The sequence below is a fragment of the Etheostoma cragini genome, chromosome 5 (assembly GCF_013103735.1).
Source record: "Etheostoma cragini isolate CJK2018 chromosome 5, CSU_Ecrag_1.0, whole genome shotgun sequence".
Taxonomy (NCBI): domain Eukaryota; kingdom Metazoa; phylum Chordata; class Actinopteri; order Perciformes; family Percidae; genus Etheostoma; species Etheostoma cragini.
The window spans coordinates 26,838,659-26,860,398 of NC_048411.1; the positions used below are offsets into that span (position 1 = coordinate 26,838,659).

The window sequence follows — 21,740 nt, forward strand, 5'->3', positions numbered from 1 at the left end:
TCATTTCTACAGGGGTCCACAGCAATATGTCAATACTGCCTCCTGGTGTTAACTAAAGGGAATACATCTACATTTCTGATTAGGTTTCTAACATGCACAACACCAAATTAATACTTTAAAGTAATAGGTTAAACCCTTTTCCATCTTATATGGGCTGTAGAAAAAAAAAGAAATCCCTTTTCTCTCCTGTAAGTTTTATCCTCATTTTACTCAGAGGCAAACTCAGAACAAATACTTTATTCAATGCAGTGAGTATATACAATCAGAGACCAGGTCATTTCTCCTTCTCCTCTGCTGGATTCGGTAAAACGTCTTCACTTTTGAACCACAGAGCTTCACTGGTGTGACTGGTGATGATTGCCCGCTCGATCAAAGGTCCTGAAGAGGAGGAAGGGGGGAGAGAAAGAACAGTTTATGAACAATTTGCTAGATGTGGCTGAAAGATATGAATGACAAAATGGTAGACACAATTAAAAATACATAAATCAGACTGAAATAAAAATAATTGCAACAAATAGTATGGACCAAATGCAGGTTTTACAATGCCAATTATATTTTTAAATTCAGTTAAAAAGTCAACGAAGCAGCTGTTCTTTCTCTATCTTCACTATCAAGCAATGTATTATCATAGGGCTGTACCTAACCCTTTTATTAGTTAGTGATTATTGTGTTGATCATTTTCTATAATAAAGATTATTTGCTTTGTATATTCAGTTTCCACAGTCCAACATAACGTCTTCAGATGTCTCAAGAACAGTCCGAAAGTAAAAAAATATTCAGTTTAGTATCATGTACGACAAAGAAAAGCAACCTCTCAAACTACTCCATGCAAGAGTATTAACTACAATAGTTTAGGAAATACATGCTCAAAAAATACATAAGATAGAAGAAAAACCTGACTTTTAATGTCTACTTTTGACTTTATTTAGATCAAAAATTGAGTTATTCTGTAGCGGCATTCAGAGAGAAACCTCAATCACATCTGAAGTGAAAAAGATTGACTGATATAGTGCATCATTTTTCCTGTTTTCTCAAATTTCCTGCGTCTAGGTCTTTATTTAGCAGCATGGTGCTTTTTGTCATGAATAATTCCCATAAACCCCTTGGGGTTTTTCTTCCAAGGGGATTCGCTTTAAGGATTTCTCTGAAGTTTCCTCTTGTTTCTGCCCACGCTGCAGCCATTAGCTCCCGTCCAAAGGACTGTTTAAAAGACATTAATGGAAATAAAGAAAGGACCTCAGCTGTTCAAGTAAACAGTAAGTATACACATCTTATGATCCTTGACTACTGACTGCAGAGGAAATTAAAATTCTGCTGAACTACTGCATAATGTTTGCTTGCATAAACTCAGCAAGACTCTTTGCTGACAGAGTTCAAAAAAGCTGAGGTGCCTCGGCCCAACCAGCACCGGAATGAGCCACTGACTGAGACATTTCACTCTGCCGCTGTAGCGCAGAGGACGCTCTCTGCAGCCCGGCGCAGCTTCAGCAGAGCAATAACATTTCCAGGGTGGGTGGTGAAGAGTCCCACAGGAAACATCCAAAATAAAAACGGCACAAACTCAAGTTTACTGTGAGCACTTGAATCAGAAGCTGAGTGCAGTCACAGGCCTGCTGGCTGCGTGTCTCTGGTCTGAAATTAAAATGTTTTAGGACTTAGGAAAGTTCTCTTTTTGGTGACCTTGGATTTATTTGTTTAGTAATCAGCATGTCATCTCTAATACGGGAGTGAGCCATGAAAACAAGTTATCAGTTTTTGGTATGGTTCCAGAAAATTCGGAGGAATTCCTCAACATTGGGAGACTTTTCAACTCATCAACTGCTGCACTTACAAGAATCAGGCACTTTGTGGTATTTAGTGCATGCAGAGGTGTGTGTGTGTGTGTGTTTTGCAAATATGAAAAAACATCTGACAAAGAAAAACTGGTTAAAAAACTCTCCAAAAAGTCTCCATTCATGCTTTAAATGCTATTAGCAGGAGGTAACCGTCTTAGTTTAAACTGCCTATGGTGAATGGTGATGCTGATGATGCAGCTGCTGCTGATAGGATGAAATTAAGGGTGACAGTACACACTGTCTATGGCTTGTTGTTGTTGTTGTTGTTGTTATTAATAATGATGAGTGATGATGATGACGACTGGATGACAGGATGACAGTAACAGTTCACACTGTACTTGTAGTTTGTTGTTGACGACAGGGAATATGTCTTTCTTGACAATAATCTACTGTAACCTGTTGTGTATTTGTGCTTTTCATACTTGCATCTATGTTTTTATGTTTTATGCCTGCTGTGACACAATTTACTCTCTGGGACAAATTGATGGATTGATTGATTGAGGCCCAAGCGACTGTACTTATGTCAACTTGAACTGGGAGGTTTTATACAAACTTTGGTACTTTTTATGTGTGGTGTTAGAACGCATTTTGTACCCCTATAGGAAGGAAATTTAAGCAAGAACCTCATTATTGAGTGTCTGGCTAAAGAGACAAATGACTTAGTGGCAATGTGATCCTCAAGAGAGAGAGATCCAAGATAAATGAGAAAGTAAAGAGTACTTGATAGTTTCAAGTCACAAAGGGCCACAGGGTTTCAACGTGACCTCAATCAGCGTTTCTGAAAGGTCTGCAGTTTACTTCAGCATTGTTAATGACATTTTATTTAGCGAGCTCAGAATCAATTATATTGCTGACCATTTAAGCCTCTGCCTCTAATGAGGGTCCATTAGCTGATGATTACACTCTGTATCTTATTGAACGAAAAGTGAGGCAAATGTGCAGAAGATCACAAATGAATTAACTAACGTACTAAAAACACTGTCAGTTTGGACCAGCACCAGCTGCCTCATAGGGGAAAACTTTTCATTTCATTTTCACTCAGTGTTTAAAGGGCCATAACAATGTTCTATTGTTAAAGTTTTAGTTTCACGTTTTCCTTCACTACAAATCATGTATGTTCTATATTTTGTCTGACGATCTTCAAACTAGAGTTGCGTGGTCTATACATTCTATTCTGTATACATTCTATTTTTTTACCGCGGTATGCGGTAGTACCATGACTAATTAAAAATGCTGATGTAAGGCTCAGACGACGTCACCAAACTGTATCGGCAGGGTTTCAGATTTTTTGATTCTTCTTTCCAGCTATACGTGGATTAAAACATGAGTTGATTTTGATAAGACTGTTAAATTTTTCCTCTCTGGATCCTCATGAAGCCCAGCTATTAACTGATAAAAACAGGAAGGGTGACTGGACTAATCTATGTTGTTTAGGGATAAAAAAGTTTAAACCACTTGATTAAGAAACTGCACAGTAAGCCTGGAAAAGTCACAAAGAACGCCTGGCTGCCATGCTGACTCCATTAGTCTCACTAAAGAGATGTAATCTGAACCAGGGAGGGACATCTACACCTGCCAGAAGATGAAAGCTAGCACTTTTTCCTTTCTCTTTTTTTTTCTTTTTAAAGATTTTTCTCTCCAACAACCATTTAAGAAAAATCAATCAAGAATGTGCTATTATATTCTGAAGAGCTGTCAAAACAGCTAGAGGGAGTTCATCAGCTGCTGTTGTTGATAGAAGAAGAGCAGCCCTGAACGTGTGTGTTGTGATTTATGGGATGGTTTTGGTGAACGTACCCGTATTTGCTGGTCGGTGGGAGACAACATCAATCAGGATAGTTTGCAGGTTGGCAAAGATTTGTTCACTGGACATGTCGAGCTGTGCAAAGGAGAGAAAATAATATTACTAATGCAACTAAACAAAATGTATTTTATGGAACAATATTTTGTTTTTCCTTGTCTTATGCAGTTCCAAATGTAGCCTGGTGGAAGCTCAAATGTAAAAATGCAAAAAACACAGGGAGAAAAAAAAGCTCATTTCAAAATTGTATTTCATGCGTAAATACACCCAAACGTATCCCACAGTCTTCCTCAGGATGCACAGATATTATATTCCAGTTTCCTTTTTGGAACACAAAGTTATACTTATTTAATCCTGATTTCTGTCTAAGCGTTGACAACTTTAACTTGCTAGATTTAGAATACATACCTTCCTCTCTTGACCCCCTCTCATATCACTATCAGCTATTATGATCCCACTCTGCAGCAATTTGTTGAGACGTACCATAGCTATCTGGGTCCTGATGTAGCAGTCGCTCTCCACCATGTACTCGTGACCCGTTTTAAACAACTCCAACATCTTGGGAATGTGAATGCCGACTGAGCCTGAGTGTCAAGAGAGAATAGAAGAGATCAGCGAAGATGTCCTCTGCAGTCATGAAGATATTTACACTTTGGACATTTAGTGGTCTTTGTCGTCTTGAAAGCAGGTTTTAAATCCTAAGACCGCTTCACATGCATTAAATAGTCTTTCAATTTAAACTTCAATATGCAGAGACACCCCAGGGCGACATATTGTTTTGACCCTCAGCTTACCTCTCTTGCTCTTTGGAAACTTCTTCCTCAGTTTGTTTTTTAGCGGTACAAGCTTTGGCAGTATCTCTGGCACAGCTACGTAGAAGTCTGCTGAGATTTCGTCATCTAAGATCTGGAAACGAATAAAACCTGATTAGATTCAACTTTCAAGAATTCCTGCAAGGAGTCTGAATGATAATTGAAGTCAAATGAATGGCAGACAATAAGTGGAGCGAATACAAATTTAGTTGTAGACAGAGTCATTTTCTTAGAAAAATTACAGATTGTGAATTTAGCAGCCAATTAATAAATGAACAGAATATCCAGGAGATATCTGGCTTCTTTGTACCATTTAAATTGCCAACACTCACTTATTAAAACAGTGTGTGAAATTTGTGTATCTGCCATATATATGTGTGTGTGTGTGTGTGTGTTTGTGTGTGTGTGTGTGTGTGATTTAAAGTAGATGCTGCATGAAAAGCAGGTGTACTGTTAGCTAAGGGTAACTTAGACACATTAACTGGAAATTGACTTGCTAAAACAAACTGTGCCTTGAAAATGAACATCAACTTGAAATATGTTTAGATATGGAACAGTATAAACTAAAAATTCTCAGCTGATATTACACAGTATACTGTAGATAACAGAGTCCTGTTAGCCCAACAGATACAAAAACACTTTCATACCCTCTTCCATCTCTCAACCTGACTGAGGAAATGTAACATGAGCACATTGAAGACACAATCCTTAACATCTTAAGCTTTTAAATTCCTATTTGTATTTTAACTTGTTAATCAATTTGTTTTAAAATGTCTCTATATACAGTATGTCTATGTGCTTGGTGTTTATATTTTTTGTTTCTCTGCTGCATCACCAGTTTCTCTTTGAGCACAAACTAAGTGATTGACGGATTCATTTAATAATGGAAATCCTATCTGAAACAAAAAAAACACAAAGACAAAAAGGCAAAAGAAACGTTTTCTTCTGCCTCAGAAACTACCACCATGATGCCTTATACCAAGGGTTTATAACACCAATTACTGCCCTTGTGTGGTAGTTCTACAACTTAGAGGTTTGAGTGTTTAACTGTGGGAATTTGAATGAAATTAAAGTAAACAAATTTGTTTGCAAAAAGAAAACTATACAGACACAAACTATCCAACTGAAGTTAAATGCAATGATCCATGCTCTACATTTCTGAGTTTGACAAGTCTTCAAATGTCAATCAAGTGTGTACACACGCACACACACCTTTGTTTAACAAACTCACCGGCTGTATGAGCTCTGCTCCTCCAGCAAACACAGCTCCGTTCTCCTGAGCAACTTTAATTTGATTAACATCCTGCAGGGAAAAACAGGAGCAACGTTACACATTTATATCTGATTTGGGTGTGTCAAAGTCTGGCAGACGCCACCAGTCATAAATCGTTCTGGTCGTTAACATGCAACATCTAAGTTACAACCCAAAGCCTGTGCTGCTCAACAGGATTATTAATCAAATCTTGCCTGTAGGGTTCTGTGATCAAAACAGCCGAGCCCATTCATTACAGACAAACGGGGCAACAAATAAAAGGGTGCTGCAGCAAATCTGAATCACGTTCAGACAACATTAAAAAGACAATTCATCAACGGCAAGCAATCAATTGGCTATGAAATAAGATTCAGTGAGCCTAAAAGAGACGAAATTCAGAACTTTTTACCTCAGTAAAAACTAAAACTTTGTTCATCTCTGTCTTGAAGGGGTGTGGTAAGTGCACCGTGCTGACAAAGGGTTCAACCTTTTTCTGTGAGGAGAAATTAAAATTAAACATTAGTTTTAAACCCTCATCATGCTTCAAAAAATCAGGAGGAAAGAAAAAGACGGGACGTCAATCATAGAGCAAACTCAGATAAAGTATTAAATCTATTCCGCCAAAACTTAAATTTTTTATTTCTCTGGGGTGTTCTTTATTCATTATGCATAGGAACATTGGCTCTGCAGAGACAGACGCACGAGGCTGGAAGTAAGTCTGTCTTGTGAGGACTGTCTGGACAACATAGCAGCTCTGCGGTCCTGCGGTGTGGAAACAAACTCATGAGGTTCTTATTCCTCAGCGGCGCACTCTTTTTGCTGATTAACCAAAATTCATGTTGCATAGACTGCTAAACATCACTCAGATTTGTGAAATCCAAACAAGTCTGACTTCTTAAATTAGTCTCTAGCAGGCAATTTGGTAGGTGCTCAAGCCTTATGGGGACGCCTTGCTGTATTCTGAGGGTCCAGTTAGATGGTTAAAATAAAGCAGATGTTGATTTCTGGGATACATCAGTGACTATAAACAAATTTTCAGACTTCCCCACAGATTTATGGACTTAATGGAGAGCATATTCATATAGTCAAAGGAGCAGAGGGTCATCCAAATGCACAAGTCACCACGTCCCTTCATGTGGACAGCCAGCTTTTGGCTGCAGACTTAACTCTGCTCCGATTTCCAAAAGTTCATAGCAATACAGTTCATGTTTAAAATGTTCATCTTTAAGTTCTTTATTGTTATGTGCACGACAATTACAGTGAAGTAGTCTTTGGCAATGGAAATCTTAGACCTCAGACTCCCTTCAGTTGGGCTCTGGGATAAACAAATAAATAAGTGTGTACCTAAATTCATTATTAGTTATGAAATCCAGAAAAATAAATATACATCTATCTACAATAATAGTTCCATATGAATTTAAAGATCTACTGTTGTTGGAGCTATCCATTGTTTTGTTATATTTATAAGTTAAATATTTTCTTTTTTTTTTTTGTTGCAGTCATGTTTAAATTATACAGCTGAATAAGTTTGATCATATCATTATTATCTTTATTTTGGTTACTTTAAGTATCTGTTAGTGACACACACACACACAAATGTCCGATACAGAAAATTACAAAAAACACTTCCCAGAATTACCTGCCATTACCTTTTTTTCCAATTTCATGTCTAGCCTCAGATCGATGTAAATAGGCTGCTTGTGAGGAGTGAAGTCCAACATCTGAAATTTCTTCAACATGTCGATGGCGTCTGCTGCATCGTAGATTGTCCGGGGGTAGTACCTCATAACGTACACGTCATCCACAGGCGCCCACGCCGTCTTGCCATAGGGCTTATGTCTGTCTTTGTCATCGATTACCCTCTTTTCTTTTTTCACCTCTTTCTCTGTGTCCTCTTTCTTGTCTTTCCTTAGTGCCCTGACAAAAAAAGAAGGGAGATGTTAAACTGAAAAATATTTGGATCACCAAGCCCAATCTATCTTCCCTTGAGTTTATGGTTGACATTTCTATCTGCTGACAGTGCTGAGTGAACAACAAACTGATTCCATTGAAAATCTACCCTGGATAAAAGATCTTTAAAGTTGGATTTATTAAACTAAAAGGTTTTATAAACTTACTTCACAGCTGCCAAGTACCTGACGGGTGCATTCCTCAGTGCGGTATGTAAGACACCTGTTAACGCGGGACCACCGGCACTCAGCAGCGGTCTCTGACATCCTGCTACAACTGCAAAAGAGAAAAAAGCTGTTAAGAAATTAAAACAGACAAAGAGCGCACTTTGAGATTTCATTTGAAATGTAAAGGGCATTATAAATAAAATGTATTATTATTATTATTATTATTATTATTATAAACAACAACCTCCATTTGGGTCAAATGATGCAGAGAAATGTTCACAAGTACTCCAAAATATATCCTTTCTACTTAAAAACCTGAAAAAATATTAATATCTTGTAGTATTTGACATTCCAATGCAGCGGGTATGCATCAGGGCTCATCTCTGCCAAACTGAAGTAGACCGCATCTAATGCTGAGCTATTTTGCCGGGAACTTGAAAAGATTTTTTTAATGTCTGTGGATGAAATGCTGCCTGTACCAATAATATTTTATCAAATCAGAGCTCACTAATTTTGCAAGACAAAATGTACTTTGCAAATTTAAAGCTAGTGTGACATGTTCTCTGGCACTAGTTACTTTAAAAACCTGAAAAAATGCAAACCTGAAAACATGCCATCAGTGCTACTTTTGTTTACCATCAAAAGCAATTTTATATTATTTCACAGTCTGGGATAATCTAAATCGTTCTGTTTTTTCATTACAATAAGAAGTCTCATAATGCCCGGAGGGAATGGTCCTGGGGAATAGCTGCCTCGTGTTGGTGTGGTTGTAAATATTCAATATCATTCACTCACTGTGCAGGATGCACAGCAAATTAAATAAATGCAGTTTTAATTGTCTGAAGTGTTGTGGTTATTAATGGGCTAATCTCGCCAGATTTACAGCGCTGTGGAAGCAGAGACAGATGCTGATCTTTACAGCCCATAACAGCTAATTGATAAATAGCCGTTTTCGGGGTTTTCTCCCAAAAGTGCGTTCACAAATCTGGCAGTTAAAGGCTAACTAAGCCAAAAGACACATTTTAATATTAACATTATTTAAACCCTAGCTTGACCAATTCTTGCCAACTATTTAATTCGAAATACATAAGAGACTCACTATATTATCAACTTTTTTGAAATATGAACTCGTTAGCAGTTCGTCACCCCTCACTACGACCAGTTTTTCTACAAGGACGCTCTGAAAAAAACTGTTAATATAAAAGCTAACGTTACCTTGTTAATTGCATTAGTACCATATAAAACGGATAATCAAAATAATTAAAAATGTAATCTTGAGCATTGTTGCCCCATGGGCGGATTTTCCAATAAGTTAGGTGACAGTAAAACGTACACACATATGTAACGTTGAGAGTTAGAAAGAGTGGTTGGCTAGCTAACTACTTGTCATCCAAGAGGGCTAACGTTAGTGAACAGAGCAGGAAGCTAACACGCTAATGACTGTTAGCCCTTTAGCCGAAACGAGAAACTAACAAAAAAGCCTGACAGAAATAGCATGTTCTTCTCTGCGGTAGAAACGTTTGATGACCTGCATTTTTACTCTCAATCACAATTTAGTAAATTACACAGAAAACTGACCTCTGCATACAATCCGCGTGCAGGTTGCCATTTCTGCGAATGCTGTTGGGCTGTCCGTGGGAAAACAGCGATACGTATTGAAAGGTTCCACCTGGAACGTAAAACCCTATCTCCGTTACAAACTAATCTACAATGTCCAAACATAATGGTAAATACTCAAAACATACATCCGATACTAAAGAAGTGTACAGAAAGTTTATTTTTCTATACTTGATAAACCAATCTTTACTTATTTTAGAAAATGTTTGACTTATATATTATCTTTTCTTGCTGGATTAAATTATTGCCGAATTCCCCAGTGTGTTATAGATAGACTAAGAAAAATGTTCTTCGGGTTGCTTTAAAGTGGGGACAGTAAACTACGGCTTTCTGATCACAAGTTGGGTACTATGTTATTCTAAATGTTAAAAATGAGTTTAAACCCTAGTTTAAACACTCCATGTCTTGACCATAATGACTATATGGACTTGTTGACATGATGACATGAACGAGGGAGAAATCCGGGGCCGCATGTCGTGTGCGGACGGGTACGAGCGGAAGCCGCGTTTGTTGTTCTTCCTTCTGTTTCCGAGACGTTCAGGGTCTAAACGGGTTCAACAGCCGTGTCTGCATGTCTCTACCAATTTCCCTCTATAAATCGTCTTCTACTGCTCCCGAATGAAGGTAATGCCAATTCAGAGTTTCCTGTTGTACTGCGGAGGTTTTGTCTAGGTTGTCTTGGGCTCGACTTTACAGTTAAATCCGCTTCTGATTCTACCAACTCCGTCTAGCCCCGCAGTCCGCCTCGGTGAGCCCGGGTGGCGTGCGCCCTGCTGCAGCTAGCCAAACAAATCCAGCGCGGTGCTTTGAGCATGCCGGACGCTTAAACCTGTTTGTACTCTGTTTAGACAATATTTTAATAGTTTTAATAATTCGAAATGTTTAAATAGACGAGACCAGAGGGCGTGTTAACCTCATTGCCAGATGTGACAGCTGGTGAGCGGTGGGCCGAACTTTTCCTGAACGGGCCCCCATCCATGTAACGTTAGTGCTTGTCCCTTTTGACATTACAGCTATGTTTGGATACTCAGCTGTTAGTACCGTTGCCATCGATACATATTTTCCATTTACAAAAACTCCCGCCTTGTTAAAACTATAACAGTCTCAAAGCAACAGATTCAGAAAACCATTATCTTTCACAGCCCCTCGAGTCTAAAATGTTGTTATCAACCCAGACATGTGATAAAAGTCGCGATATGTTCGTGAAATGAACCGTTGCCAGCAGGCCGTGGATCTGCCCACAGCCGCTCACTTGTGACCCAGAAGTGTGTAAACAAGTTATGCAAGTCTTCTTCAAACTTGTTCAACCCCAGCAAACCTCGAGGCGGCTGGATTCATGATATCATGCACCCTTTTTATATTTCCCCTTGTGCTCATATGCAAGGTGTGCAGAAGTCGGTGGATAATAGAAAACAAGGCATGCATTGTGTCCCTGAGCCCTGCATCAGGAGACTGACAGGGGGCTTCGGAGAAGACCTCCTGCAGATTGCATGGCTGCTAATAGAGCACATGTAAGGAATTCTTGTGTTTTTGACTTAGTAACTTTTGTTGATACTGCTTTCAAGCAATGCTTATGGACATGTCTGAGATAAAGCTTGTGAAGTTGATATGATAATCAATCAGATAGAGGCATACATACTATCACTTATACTATAATGCAACATTTAAGCCTTTTAATGTATTGCATTAATTAGACTGTGATGTGCTATCTTGTCTCATTATATGACACATATATTTTACAAATATATATCTTACCTTAGTGTCATATTCTTCATTTTCTTCACTTTTTTTTGGGACCCAATGTGTGTTATTAACAGCAATGTGTGGTATGTTACAATGTTGTAGAGGTAGCATAAAAACGTGCTTTCCCAAAGACTGACATCTTTTTTTCAGAGCATAAGGCTGGAGATAAGAGGCCAAATTAGATTTAAACAAGGCTAGGTCAAAATTAAAGAAACTCCAGTTCTATTGGAGGCCAAAACGTGTACGCATTAGTTGGTCTGATTTCTTCTGTACTGTACCCTTCAAAAAGTTTAAAAACTGTGACATACAGGTTGGAGTTTGAGTTAATCAAACTGATGTTCAATGCACGGAACTGTGCCCCACAGTTATACATTTCATGAACCCAAACTCTTCACATAGGTCAAACTAAAACTGTAATACCCAATTGAATTGGTTTATATGTGTTAGTTGTTTGACACTTTAATTTCCCTTGGATTAATAAATAATCCTGGATTTGGTTAAACCCCGCCCACTCTGCCAGTTGAATTCTCCTGCTTCAGTTCACAATTTTGCAAGAACCAATCACAAACTGGTTTATCTACCTGCCGCGCTATTGGTGTGTTTAACACAATGACAATAAAGTAGCAACCAAGCAGCAACCTGTTGATGCCGCTGTTGCTTCTCCGTCACCTGGATCGTTGTTCTGATTGGTTGAAGGACTTTCTAATTGCATACAGAGTCAATTAAACTATGCCTGTTGGTCAGGCCTCTTGTGCAGAGAAAATCAGAGCAGGCTCCCCCAGACTCAAATCTATTGAGCTTGGCTGGGTTCTAGCCAGACTAAAAATAATAGATCTATCTGCTAAATTATTAGTTTAGACAACAGAATTTTGTAAAACTATAACATAATTTGATCCTCATAATGATAAAATTTCACTGAATTTTCTCAGCTATATTTTTTGCCGACAAAGCAGTGTAGTAGTAAAATTAAAACAATGTATTAAAGTTCTGTATAACCAAGAAAAAAAGGTTGAGAAGTCCAGGTTCAGAGAGAACATTTTCCAAAATGAGCCTGTTAAGGGAAGGATTTCAAAACATTTCTCACGTGAATAAGTTTAGGGGTGAGATCACAAAGGACAGGATTAATACCCAAACGTGTCGACTGTTGTTTGTTTGTTCAGTAATTAGCTGTTGCTTGTAGATCTAAAGTTTATTCTCTTGATCTTCTCACAAAAGTATTTCTCCACCTGGATTCAGCTTGGATGGTCAAAATGTTCCTTAAATCACGTGCTGAACACCATCATACTGATAACCACACAATGACATCAGTGTCTCAGCTCTGTAAATAGACAGCTGTTTTCGGTGCAGCGTGTCATTCCTGTCCCCCAGGTGCTTCCTCTGTGGCTTGGCTCCAATTTGGTCGAGGCTTTGTGTCGTTGTCATGCAGCCGTGTGCCGGTAAACACTGTCTGAGTCCGCCGACCCCACCAGACGCTTTTTTGAATATTTAAATGGCTGGGAAAATATTTTGCAGGTGGCTGGAGAATTTTAGCGACATGCACCTCACAACATTTGTATTTCATGGTACTAGATGACTCAAAATGTGTTTTCTGTTGATTATCCGAATTAAACTGAATATAAAGTATATTTTAAAACAGGACAGAGAACCTCTTTTGTTTATTTGTTGTAAAGATGAAACAATTAGTTTAACTATTATATTTTTTAAATGATTAACCATTTAAGTATTTAAACAGGCAAAAAACTCTAATCATTATCTGGTTCCGCTTTTTCCAATGTGAAGTTTTTACTGATTTTCTTTGTTTTATATCTGTAAATTGAATATCTTTGGTTTTGCACTGTTCGGACAATTTGAGGACATTGCCTTGGATTGTGGGAAGCTGTGTTGGGTATTTTGATTACAGTTTTAGGAAGGAAACTCCCTGTAGGAATGCTTTTTATTTATTCATTACAAAATATATATTTGCATTATTTATACTACTATTTTTAGAGTGGGAAGAATTGCTCTGCTCTCTGTGTTTCTTGGTTTTCTTAATTTATGTGATTCTTGCGTTGTTTTTCAGATTAACAGGTATGCCAAAGGAAAAATATGATCCTCCTGATCCCCGCAGATGTTACACCATCATGCCAGCGGAGGAGGCGGCCAACGGGAAGAAGTCTTACTGGGCCGAGCTTGAGATTTCTGGTCAGTCTAACTTCGTGGTTAAATTACTTTTGGTTAAGATAATAAAGATCTGTAAACCCTGTTTATGAAAACGCAATTATATCCCGGCTGAAAAAGTAAATGTAGTTTTAACATGAAAATGTACATGTTTGAAACTTAACAGATGTTTGCCTCAACAACAAAAAAAATAGTAAAATTGTTTTGTTCCCTGGTTGGATTGATCACAAAGTTCGGATATAAAATTAGGGATGTAACGATCCAACTTTTTCAGTCCCGAAACCAATACCTGGGCTTTGGGTACCGATCCCATGCCAGTGTTTAATTAATCAGCTGTTTGCCTCACTCTGTGGGAGTTCTTTTATGTGTAAGGCAAAATCTGGCTTTACATTTTTACATTACATTTTTCTTAAATTAACAGGAATACATTTTAAGTGCAGAAACAAACTGATCAAAACTTAAACAGCAATTACAATTCCAGTATTAAATGTATTTAGTATATTAACATAGAATTGAATTAAATAGATCGGCCCAATTGTCACAACACCTGATCCAGCAATTTAAGTCAGTATCACCCGTTATCTAACAGTAACGGATCGTCACAGTAAATCAGTGTCTTCTTAACAAGTTTTGGGAATTATGTTATTTTTTAAAGCCACTACATTGTACCTGTGTGTGTCTTGACGCAGGACGGGTGAGGAGCCTGAGCAGCTCGTTATGGACACTCACCCACCTGACGGCGCTGCACATCAATGACAACAACCTGAGCCGCATCCCACCGGACATCGCCAAGCTGCCCAACCTGGTCTTCCTAAACCTTTCCTCCAATAAGCTCCGCAGCCTGCCCGCCGAACTGGGCAATATGGTCTCTCTCAGGTAGGCTGGTCCTGGCTATGAGGGATGCCTTTAGGGACATGGCTGACATCAGGCTCAAATAAGAGACATTTTATTGTGGATACTCAAAATAGGCTTTTTGAATATGGCAAGAAAAATTATCTGAACACAAAGCTTTGTCACAGATCTTAAGAGAATGGTTAAATATTCTGTGATCGGGCTTAAAGTTGTGGATGACAGCACAGTATACACTATGTTATTTTACATTGCAGTACACATTATTATTATAGTTTTATTCGACAAAGGTTTGAAGCTTTCTAATGTCATCATTTTTACAAAGCTTTCCCCTCACTCAACACTATGTATTTTCTCTTGAAAAATACATAATTTTTTGGATTCATTCAAAGGATTGTGTGCCAAACAATCCTTAAGCTTAGCAGAGAAGTAATGATTAAAACACAGTGATCAAACACTCAGAAGATTATAAAATGTGTGGGTGGAAGTAGTAATCCCCCTCCCCTTTGACTGACAAACAAAGACAAAACAAAGACAAACAAATGTCAGGCAAAAACCCATTATGATCGGAAGGACAACATGGTAGATGTTTTGACAACCGTTTGTGGCAATTCCTTGTCATTGATGTATTGTTCAGGAATTGTCACAGTGTAGAGAAAGTATGTGACAGAGAAAAGACTGAGACTTAAAATACTCATAGTTCTTGTCCCATTTTCTTGCAGGGAATTGCTTTTAAACAATAATCTTTTACGAGTTCTGCCTTATGAACTTGGGAGGCTTTTCCAGTTACAAACCTTGGGGCTAAAAGGTGAGGCTCTTTTAATTACCATTACGTTCTGACAGTTTTAAATAACCACTATCCACCAAAATGTGAGTAAATTCTGGCGGTGATTACCTACTTTGCTAAAAGCTAAAAATGGCTGGGGAATTAAAAGTGTGAGTTCCCACCCTAAATTGTTTTTAAAATATTTATTATATGATTGTTTTGCAGGAAACCCTTTGTCCCAAGACATCCTCAATCTGTACCAGGAGTCGGACGGAACCAGAAAGCTTTTGAACTACATGCTTGACAATCTAGCAGGTGAATGTCTCGGCAGCTTCACCTTACTACACAACAGTTTATTGGACCTCATGCATATTTAACTGGCAGTTAATTGTAAACTTGAGCAATGCAGCAGTATCATTTCAAGAACGCCGTTGTGTTTGTCACAGACAAGTGGGAACTCATTCCTAATTTCCCTCTGCCCTGCCCTGTTTGTAGTGCACCCAGAGCAGCTCCCCCAAAGACCTTGGATCACTCTGAAAGAGCGAGACCAAATGACTCCCACGGGTATGTTTGTCAGGGCCAAAGTTATTGCAAGTTCAGCTGCCTGTTGGAGTAGAAATAATTCATGATACTGTTTGTCTAGGTGAAACATGTATTCTCTTCTACTTAAGGCTGCAGCAGGATGTCTGCAGGATTGTCTGTCTAATATCTTTCTAAAAGGAACTACCTGCAGCATTTTCATAATAATGTTTGTCTTGCTACTGTCTCAGTGTCAGATACGTAGGACTGCAATCACCAGAGGAATACAAATAACACTGCATGGCTCTCAATGATAATCATTTTACATTTCCCACACTCTACAGCCGTGTTCACTGTTATGTGCTACAACGTGCTGTGCGACAAGTACGCCACGCGGCAGCTGTACGGCTACTGTCCATCCTGGGCCCTAAACTGGGAGTACCGCAAGAAAGGCATCATGGAGGAAATCACCAGCTGTGACGCTGACATTATCAGCCTGCAGGTAAATGAAGGGCTGCTCAGCTTGACGCTGACATCGCCTCCATGTTTTCCTTGTTACATTTCTGACTTAAAGCTGACTCTTTCACCAAGGAAAAGAGTGAAGAAAATCTGGGAATATTTTTGAATTGTCAGAAGTTCAAGGGGGAGAAATAAAACAGAGATACATTTTACAATTTATTCTCAATATTAGAATGTATTTTTTGGATATATGTATTGGAAACCACACTATTTTGTTTTTGAAAAACAAAATTGAAATGTAAAGTTCCTTTCAACTATATCCTTCATCTTTGAAATGGAAAGTTATAAATAAGTTGAATGAATGACAGTAACCTTGTATGTTACAGTAAAAGCATTCATTCAGTTTAGGAAAATTAATTCTTAGTTGATGTTGGTTAGTCTTTCCCACAAGAGGTTTTTATTTTTATTTTTATATATATAAAGGCATCATCAGGACAGAACATCCTCTTGTGGATCAGAATCCCCCTCCTCCTCCCAATGTATTTGCCTTTTATATGCGGCTGATACTCACGCCTTTACACATACATTTCATTGATTCTTTTAGGTGACATTTCTTGCCCTGTGTGTCTGCAGGAGGTGGAGACTGAGCAGTACTACACTATGTTTCTGGAAACGCTGAAGGAGCGCGGCTACGACGGCTACTTCTGCCCAAAGTCTCGTGCCAAACTTGTTTCTGAACAGGAGAGGAAACACGTGGACGGCTGCGCTGTGTTCTTCAAGACTGAAAAGTAAGGTAGTTCTACACTTTACTTAGTCGGATTTATTGAACACTTGTCTATTTGTAGGTTTTTGTATTGTTTGGATATTGAAGAATGTTTTTTGAAGTGGCAATATTTATAGAGATGGAGCTTTACAGAAGTCCATTTAAAACTGACCATGACCACATTGAATGCGTGTTAAAGGCAGGATGACTACGATTCATGTACACTACTGTTGAAAAGTTTGTAATCTCCAGCCACAAAAGCTTGACCAGGTCCAGTCAGATGTCTAAGTGGACTACTCTATATGTTGGAATGTTTTTTTATGCTTTTAGGTTGTAGAAAGTCCTCCTTTCAAATGGATGTTATTTAGATCTGTAAAGTGGAGAACAAAATGCTGTACAATGTTTCAACCAGAATGACAACTGAAAGGGCAGAAAGAGACAAAGGTACCTCTGAGCAACAGTTAAAGCAACACTAGAGAACTTTTTGTATCTTAAAATAAGGTTTCAGTGGTTCATCAACTCATCACAGGGTGAACGGCACGTCTGCATTCGCTTTGCGGTTCTGTACCGGCTATAACCGTACTTTGCAAGTTTGCCAGATCGGGTAGTGGATCTGTAGTTCAAATTAGATACAATGGGACAATTCTGCTTCCTACCTGTAGGGGGACCAGAGGGGGTAAAAGTTCCCTAGTGTTGCTTTAAGTAAAAAGAGAAAAAAATCTGTCATTGGTAGAAAAATAAACAGGAAGCGTAGCATCCACATGTGTGCAGATTTAAATAGTAACAGGTTACAGTTTCAGTGTCAAGTGTGCAATAATGAAGCATACAAGCTGGAATTACCAGCAACTGAACCTGGAAAACCTTCAAACTTCACAGAGAAATAAGTTAGTCTAGGGTTAGTACTGTGTGAATATCAGAAACACAGTTAAAACTCCCAAACCTAAACCCTGGGCAGACTTCAGAGGACCCAAAGAAAACGCACACTAACTCAACATTCAGACCCAGATTGCACCAAAAAACAAATTCAAAACCGAAGGATATTTGACTAAATGGAAATTTGAAGGATTTCATTTATTCTTTTGGGGCCAAAACTATCTCAAAGGTATATAATATATTTGGTGTCTGAATTATATTGTTTTATCTCTGTTAAAATCATTATTAATAAAGGAAAGAAAGAGAAAAATAAATCCCAAATAACAGCTGATTCCAAGCTTTTGAACAGTAGTGTATGCAGTAAACCAGGGACATTTTTACATTTTAATTGTAAGTGTAAGTTGCCAAACTCATCCGTAAATGTTTATGCTGCTTTGTGGATGTTCCTGCAGGTTTACTTTGGTCCAGAAACACACTGTGGAGTTTAACCAGGTGGCCATGGCCAACTCTGAGGGCTCAGAGGTCATGCTGAACAGAGTGATGACCAAAGACAACATTGGGGTGGTCGTTCTGCTCGAGGTCAACAAGGACATGTTCTCTGATGGTAAGACCCTTCTTCAGAACATTACCCTGAAACGGAGGATGTCATTTTACTATCTCTTGTGCATCGATGTAATCCAAGGCAACACTTTTCAAGCTTCAAAGCATTGCAGGTTCACAGAAACATACAATTTTTGCGTATGGAGGCAGTAACCAAGTTTGATTTTAATTTAGCAATGAATCTGTCAATAATGTTATTAATTATTGTTTGTTATGTAAAATATCAAACGAGTGAAAAGGCCTTAAGGTGATGTTTTCATTGCTTATTTTGTCCAATGAACAATCCACCACCCAAAGATATTCAATTAACAATACACACAAAAATGACATAATTGCTTATCAATTATTAGTCTGGCTTACCAAATGTATAGTGCGGGTATGAAGCGCTGCATCTGGGTCTTCGCGCCATCTGAGACCGTTTTGGGTTGTGTAAAGAAAGGCAGCCGAGAGCTTAAAATGTAGGAATTAACCTTCTCACATATGAAGTTTAAAGTTCAACCATTAAAAAGACATACATAGTGTTATTATTAATGTGTAATAAATACATGAATCCATCATCACACAGTAGCAAAAATTATTGCAGGCATCTTGTAAAAAGCAATCTGAAATTATGTGTTATAAAATAAATAAAAGAAGCACAGAAATTTTTTATGCGCAGTAATGTATCTTTGCCACAAGGTGTCACTAGTGATTTTAATTAGAAATAATCCATAAAATCCATTTGATGTTGTTCAACGGAGTGATACCGGATGAAAGAGTGGTGTTGTACAATATGTAAATACATGTACAAAGTATTTCTGTTGGTTCAATAAATCTGTTCTGTTGTGATTTAAGCGTATTATATAATCAGTATTTATCAGTTTATTCAATCAACTGCGTTGAGGACAGTGTTGCTCCATGTATTTAACAGGAATCATTAATCTGTGCATCTCTCCCTTTTAAAAGAAGATATGATACATACCGAGATACATGGACTAGGATGCGCTTCAGGGACGATACATTTTTAACAAAAAATGACTCAGTTTGACAGGAATTTCCCCAGCGTGGGATTAATAAAGTCTATCTTATCTTCAATGTTGAAACAATACGGTTCGATTTGATTCAATCTGATAGACACAGTTTAAATTTGTTTAATGTACACACATTCATTTCCCATCATAAATTAACATAATCTAATTCTATAAAAGAAGAATTTCCTACCTTCAAATAAATCTATATTTTGTAAAAGGAACAGGGAATAGTAAAGGTAGAGGCTAATATACATTGTAACAACAACTTAAAAGCACATAAACACACACCTGTCTATCAACGGCATTGCACACACTTCAGCTTCGTTGGATTGACAGCAAAGCTTCAGTCAACCAATTTGAATTCTTTCTTTGTCTGCTTTTGCTGTGTTGGAATTTTAAATTCGGTGGATTAACGAGGACTATTGTTAACTGCTCCTGAGGTCTCTGCAGGGTAAATTGAGACAGCTAGCTAGACTATCTATCCAATCTGAGTTTTCTGTTGCACGACTACTTTGCAGCGGCTCTGTGCGAGTTTAGCATCGCGCCGTGACTATTTTGTGATTGGTTTATAGAAATCCCATTAAACCAGAGCACATTTTCCTCCCATCCCCGAATGCTGTGTGGAGTAGCCAGACCCGCTTTCAGAGCACTTTTGAGGAGGGTCTGGCAAAACGAGACTAACTGATTCGTAACTTTAGAACCAGACCATCGGCTGAATCTTGGTCCATTAGACAGATTCAGGTATCCATGTATCGATGTAGTCATATCTGTGATAATGCAACCGGAAACCGATTCGTGTCAGTGAGTCTTTACACCCCCTAGTAATCATACATGTACTTTCTTTTTTACTCATGTTCTGTAAATTCTTCTCTTCCTTTTATATTTATATTTTATTGTGTCAGCAGTTTCTAAATTTGCATCAGTTACGTGCTTTTTTGTTACCAAAATAAGGTTTCATCTGGGGTTTTTGGGGGCAACCAAGCTTTTTTCACTCCTTGGAAAGTTCTTTCTTGTAAAGTCGTTTATGTTTGTAGATATGACCTTTTTTTAAATTACCTAATGAGTTTCATCTTACCTAAGCAATGTTTTTTATGTCTTAAAATGTCCACTGTGTCATGGGCTGCATATCTGTAGCATAACCAATGTTTCTCTTCTCTGTTTTCAGGCATGAAGCCCCCACAGGAGAGGCAGCTGATCCTGGTGGCCAACGCCCACATGCATTGGGACCCCGAGTACTCGGACGTCAAGTTGATCCAAACTATGATGTTCCTGTCTGAGCTGAAGAGCATTGCAGAGAGGGCCTCGGGCTCCATGGCGACCGGTTCGCCAACCTCCAACCCGTCCTCCATCCCCATCGTCCTTTGTGCTGACCTCAACTCGCTGCCCGACTCCGGTAGGAATGTCTCACTCTTCAGGATCCTCGTTTCAATTTCAGTCTTTTAGTCTTCCTCAATTTATGTTGCTGCTAATTTAGTTGTGTATGTTGATATTAAGGTGTTAATGTTGGATACTTTTTTATCAAATCAGCTAAACTTGTATACTGTTAAATTTCTTTAATACACTCAATTGATATCCGTGTCCCTTTCATGTAAATAGATGACACAGTAATGCATATTGAATATTGGTGCCTTGAGCTCCATTAAGACAAACACACAATTGATTTTTAGGGTTTTATGAATAATGGATTAATGGGATTTACCTTTACAATAAAAAGTGTACTTTTTGTCTGATCCAGGTGTAGTGGAATACCTGAGCAATGGAGGAGTGGCTGAGAATCACAAGGACTTCAAGGAGCTACGCTACAATGAATGTCTGACCAACTTCAGCTGCAACGGCAAGAACGGCAACTCAGATGGAAGCATCACACACAGCTTCCAGCTGAAGAGCGCCTACGACAGCAATCTGATGCCTTACACCAACTACACATATGACTTTAAGGTAAAAAACCTTTTGAGGCTGGACGTTTTAAGGCCAGACACTACAGGCAAAAACATATTTTTTTTTCATGCGCTGGTTGTTGTTGTTTTTTTAAGATAAGTTTTTTACATTTTCATCCTTTATTTTGATAGGACAGCAGAAGACATGAAAGGGAAGGGGGGGGGGAGGGTTAGCAGCAAAGGGCCACGGGTTGGAGTCAAACCCGGGCCCACTGCTGCGAGTAGTAAACCTCTATATATGGGCGCCCGCTCTACCAACTGAGCTATCCAGACCCCCTGCACTGGTCATTTTTTTTTTGATTTTGGGCCATTTTGCTTAGACAACATGTCTTCTTTCAGACAAGTGGAAAGAAACCAACCAAAATACACATTTTGGTGTTTATTTTACTTTGTGTGTTTGCGTCTGTAGATATTTCTTGTGGACATATTTTTAAAGACCGTTTTGTCAAAATGAGTTATGTTCTTAGAAATCTCCACACTTTGTAGAACTTGGTTGAGCATCAAGTTAAAGGACATACAGTTCTACATTGAGTGGCTCAAACCCAAACCTAGCTGATGTACAGTGGGTACGGAAAGTATTCAGACCCCTTTAAATTTTTCACTCTTTGTTTCATTGCAGCCTTTTTCCAA

General features: G+C 38.4%; 2 protein-coding genes across 2 annotated transcripts in view; one reads left to right on the forward strand and one right to left on the reverse strand.

The window, feature by feature from the left end:
* Positions 1–222: 222 nt before the first annotated feature.
* Positions 223–9,486, reverse strand: mrpl1 (mitochondrial ribosomal protein L1). Its single transcript, XM_034872921.1, has 9 exons — positions 9,396–9,486; positions 7,818–7,926; positions 7,350–7,617; positions 6,110–6,193; positions 5,680–5,751; positions 4,431–4,542; positions 4,120–4,220; positions 3,633–3,714; positions 223–378 (listed from the first exon to the last, which is right to left on the reverse strand). Exons 1-9 carry the CDS (start codon positions 9,424–9,426, stop codon positions 275–277), a joined length of 963 nt encoding a protein of 320 aa, XP_034728812.1. The 5' UTR covers positions 9,427–9,486; the 3' UTR covers positions 223–274.
* A 445-nt stretch (positions 9,487–9,931) lies between these two features.
* cnot6l (CCR4-NOT transcription complex, subunit 6-like) overlaps positions 9,932–21,740 on the forward strand; it is a 14,766-nt gene continuing 2,957 nt past the window's right edge. Inside the window, exons 1-11 of the mRNA XM_034872893.1 lie at positions 9,932–10,058; positions 13,237–13,358; positions 14,024–14,210; positions 14,906–14,991; positions 15,175–15,264; positions 15,445–15,513; positions 15,813–15,970; positions 16,561–16,715; positions 18,016–18,167; positions 20,339–20,566; positions 20,909–21,111. Coding sequence (XP_034728784.1) covers positions 13,247–13,358; positions 14,024–14,210; positions 14,906–14,991; positions 15,175–15,264; positions 15,445–15,513; positions 15,813–15,970; positions 16,561–16,715; positions 18,016–18,167; positions 20,339–20,566; positions 20,909–21,111 — 1,440 coding nt within the window. The 5' untranslated portion in view covers positions 9,932–10,058; positions 13,237–13,246. The remainder of the gene's footprint in view (positions 10,059–13,236; positions 13,359–14,023; positions 14,211–14,905; positions 14,992–15,174; positions 15,265–15,444; positions 15,514–15,812; positions 15,971–16,560; positions 16,716–18,015; positions 18,168–20,338; positions 20,567–20,908; positions 21,112–21,740) is intronic.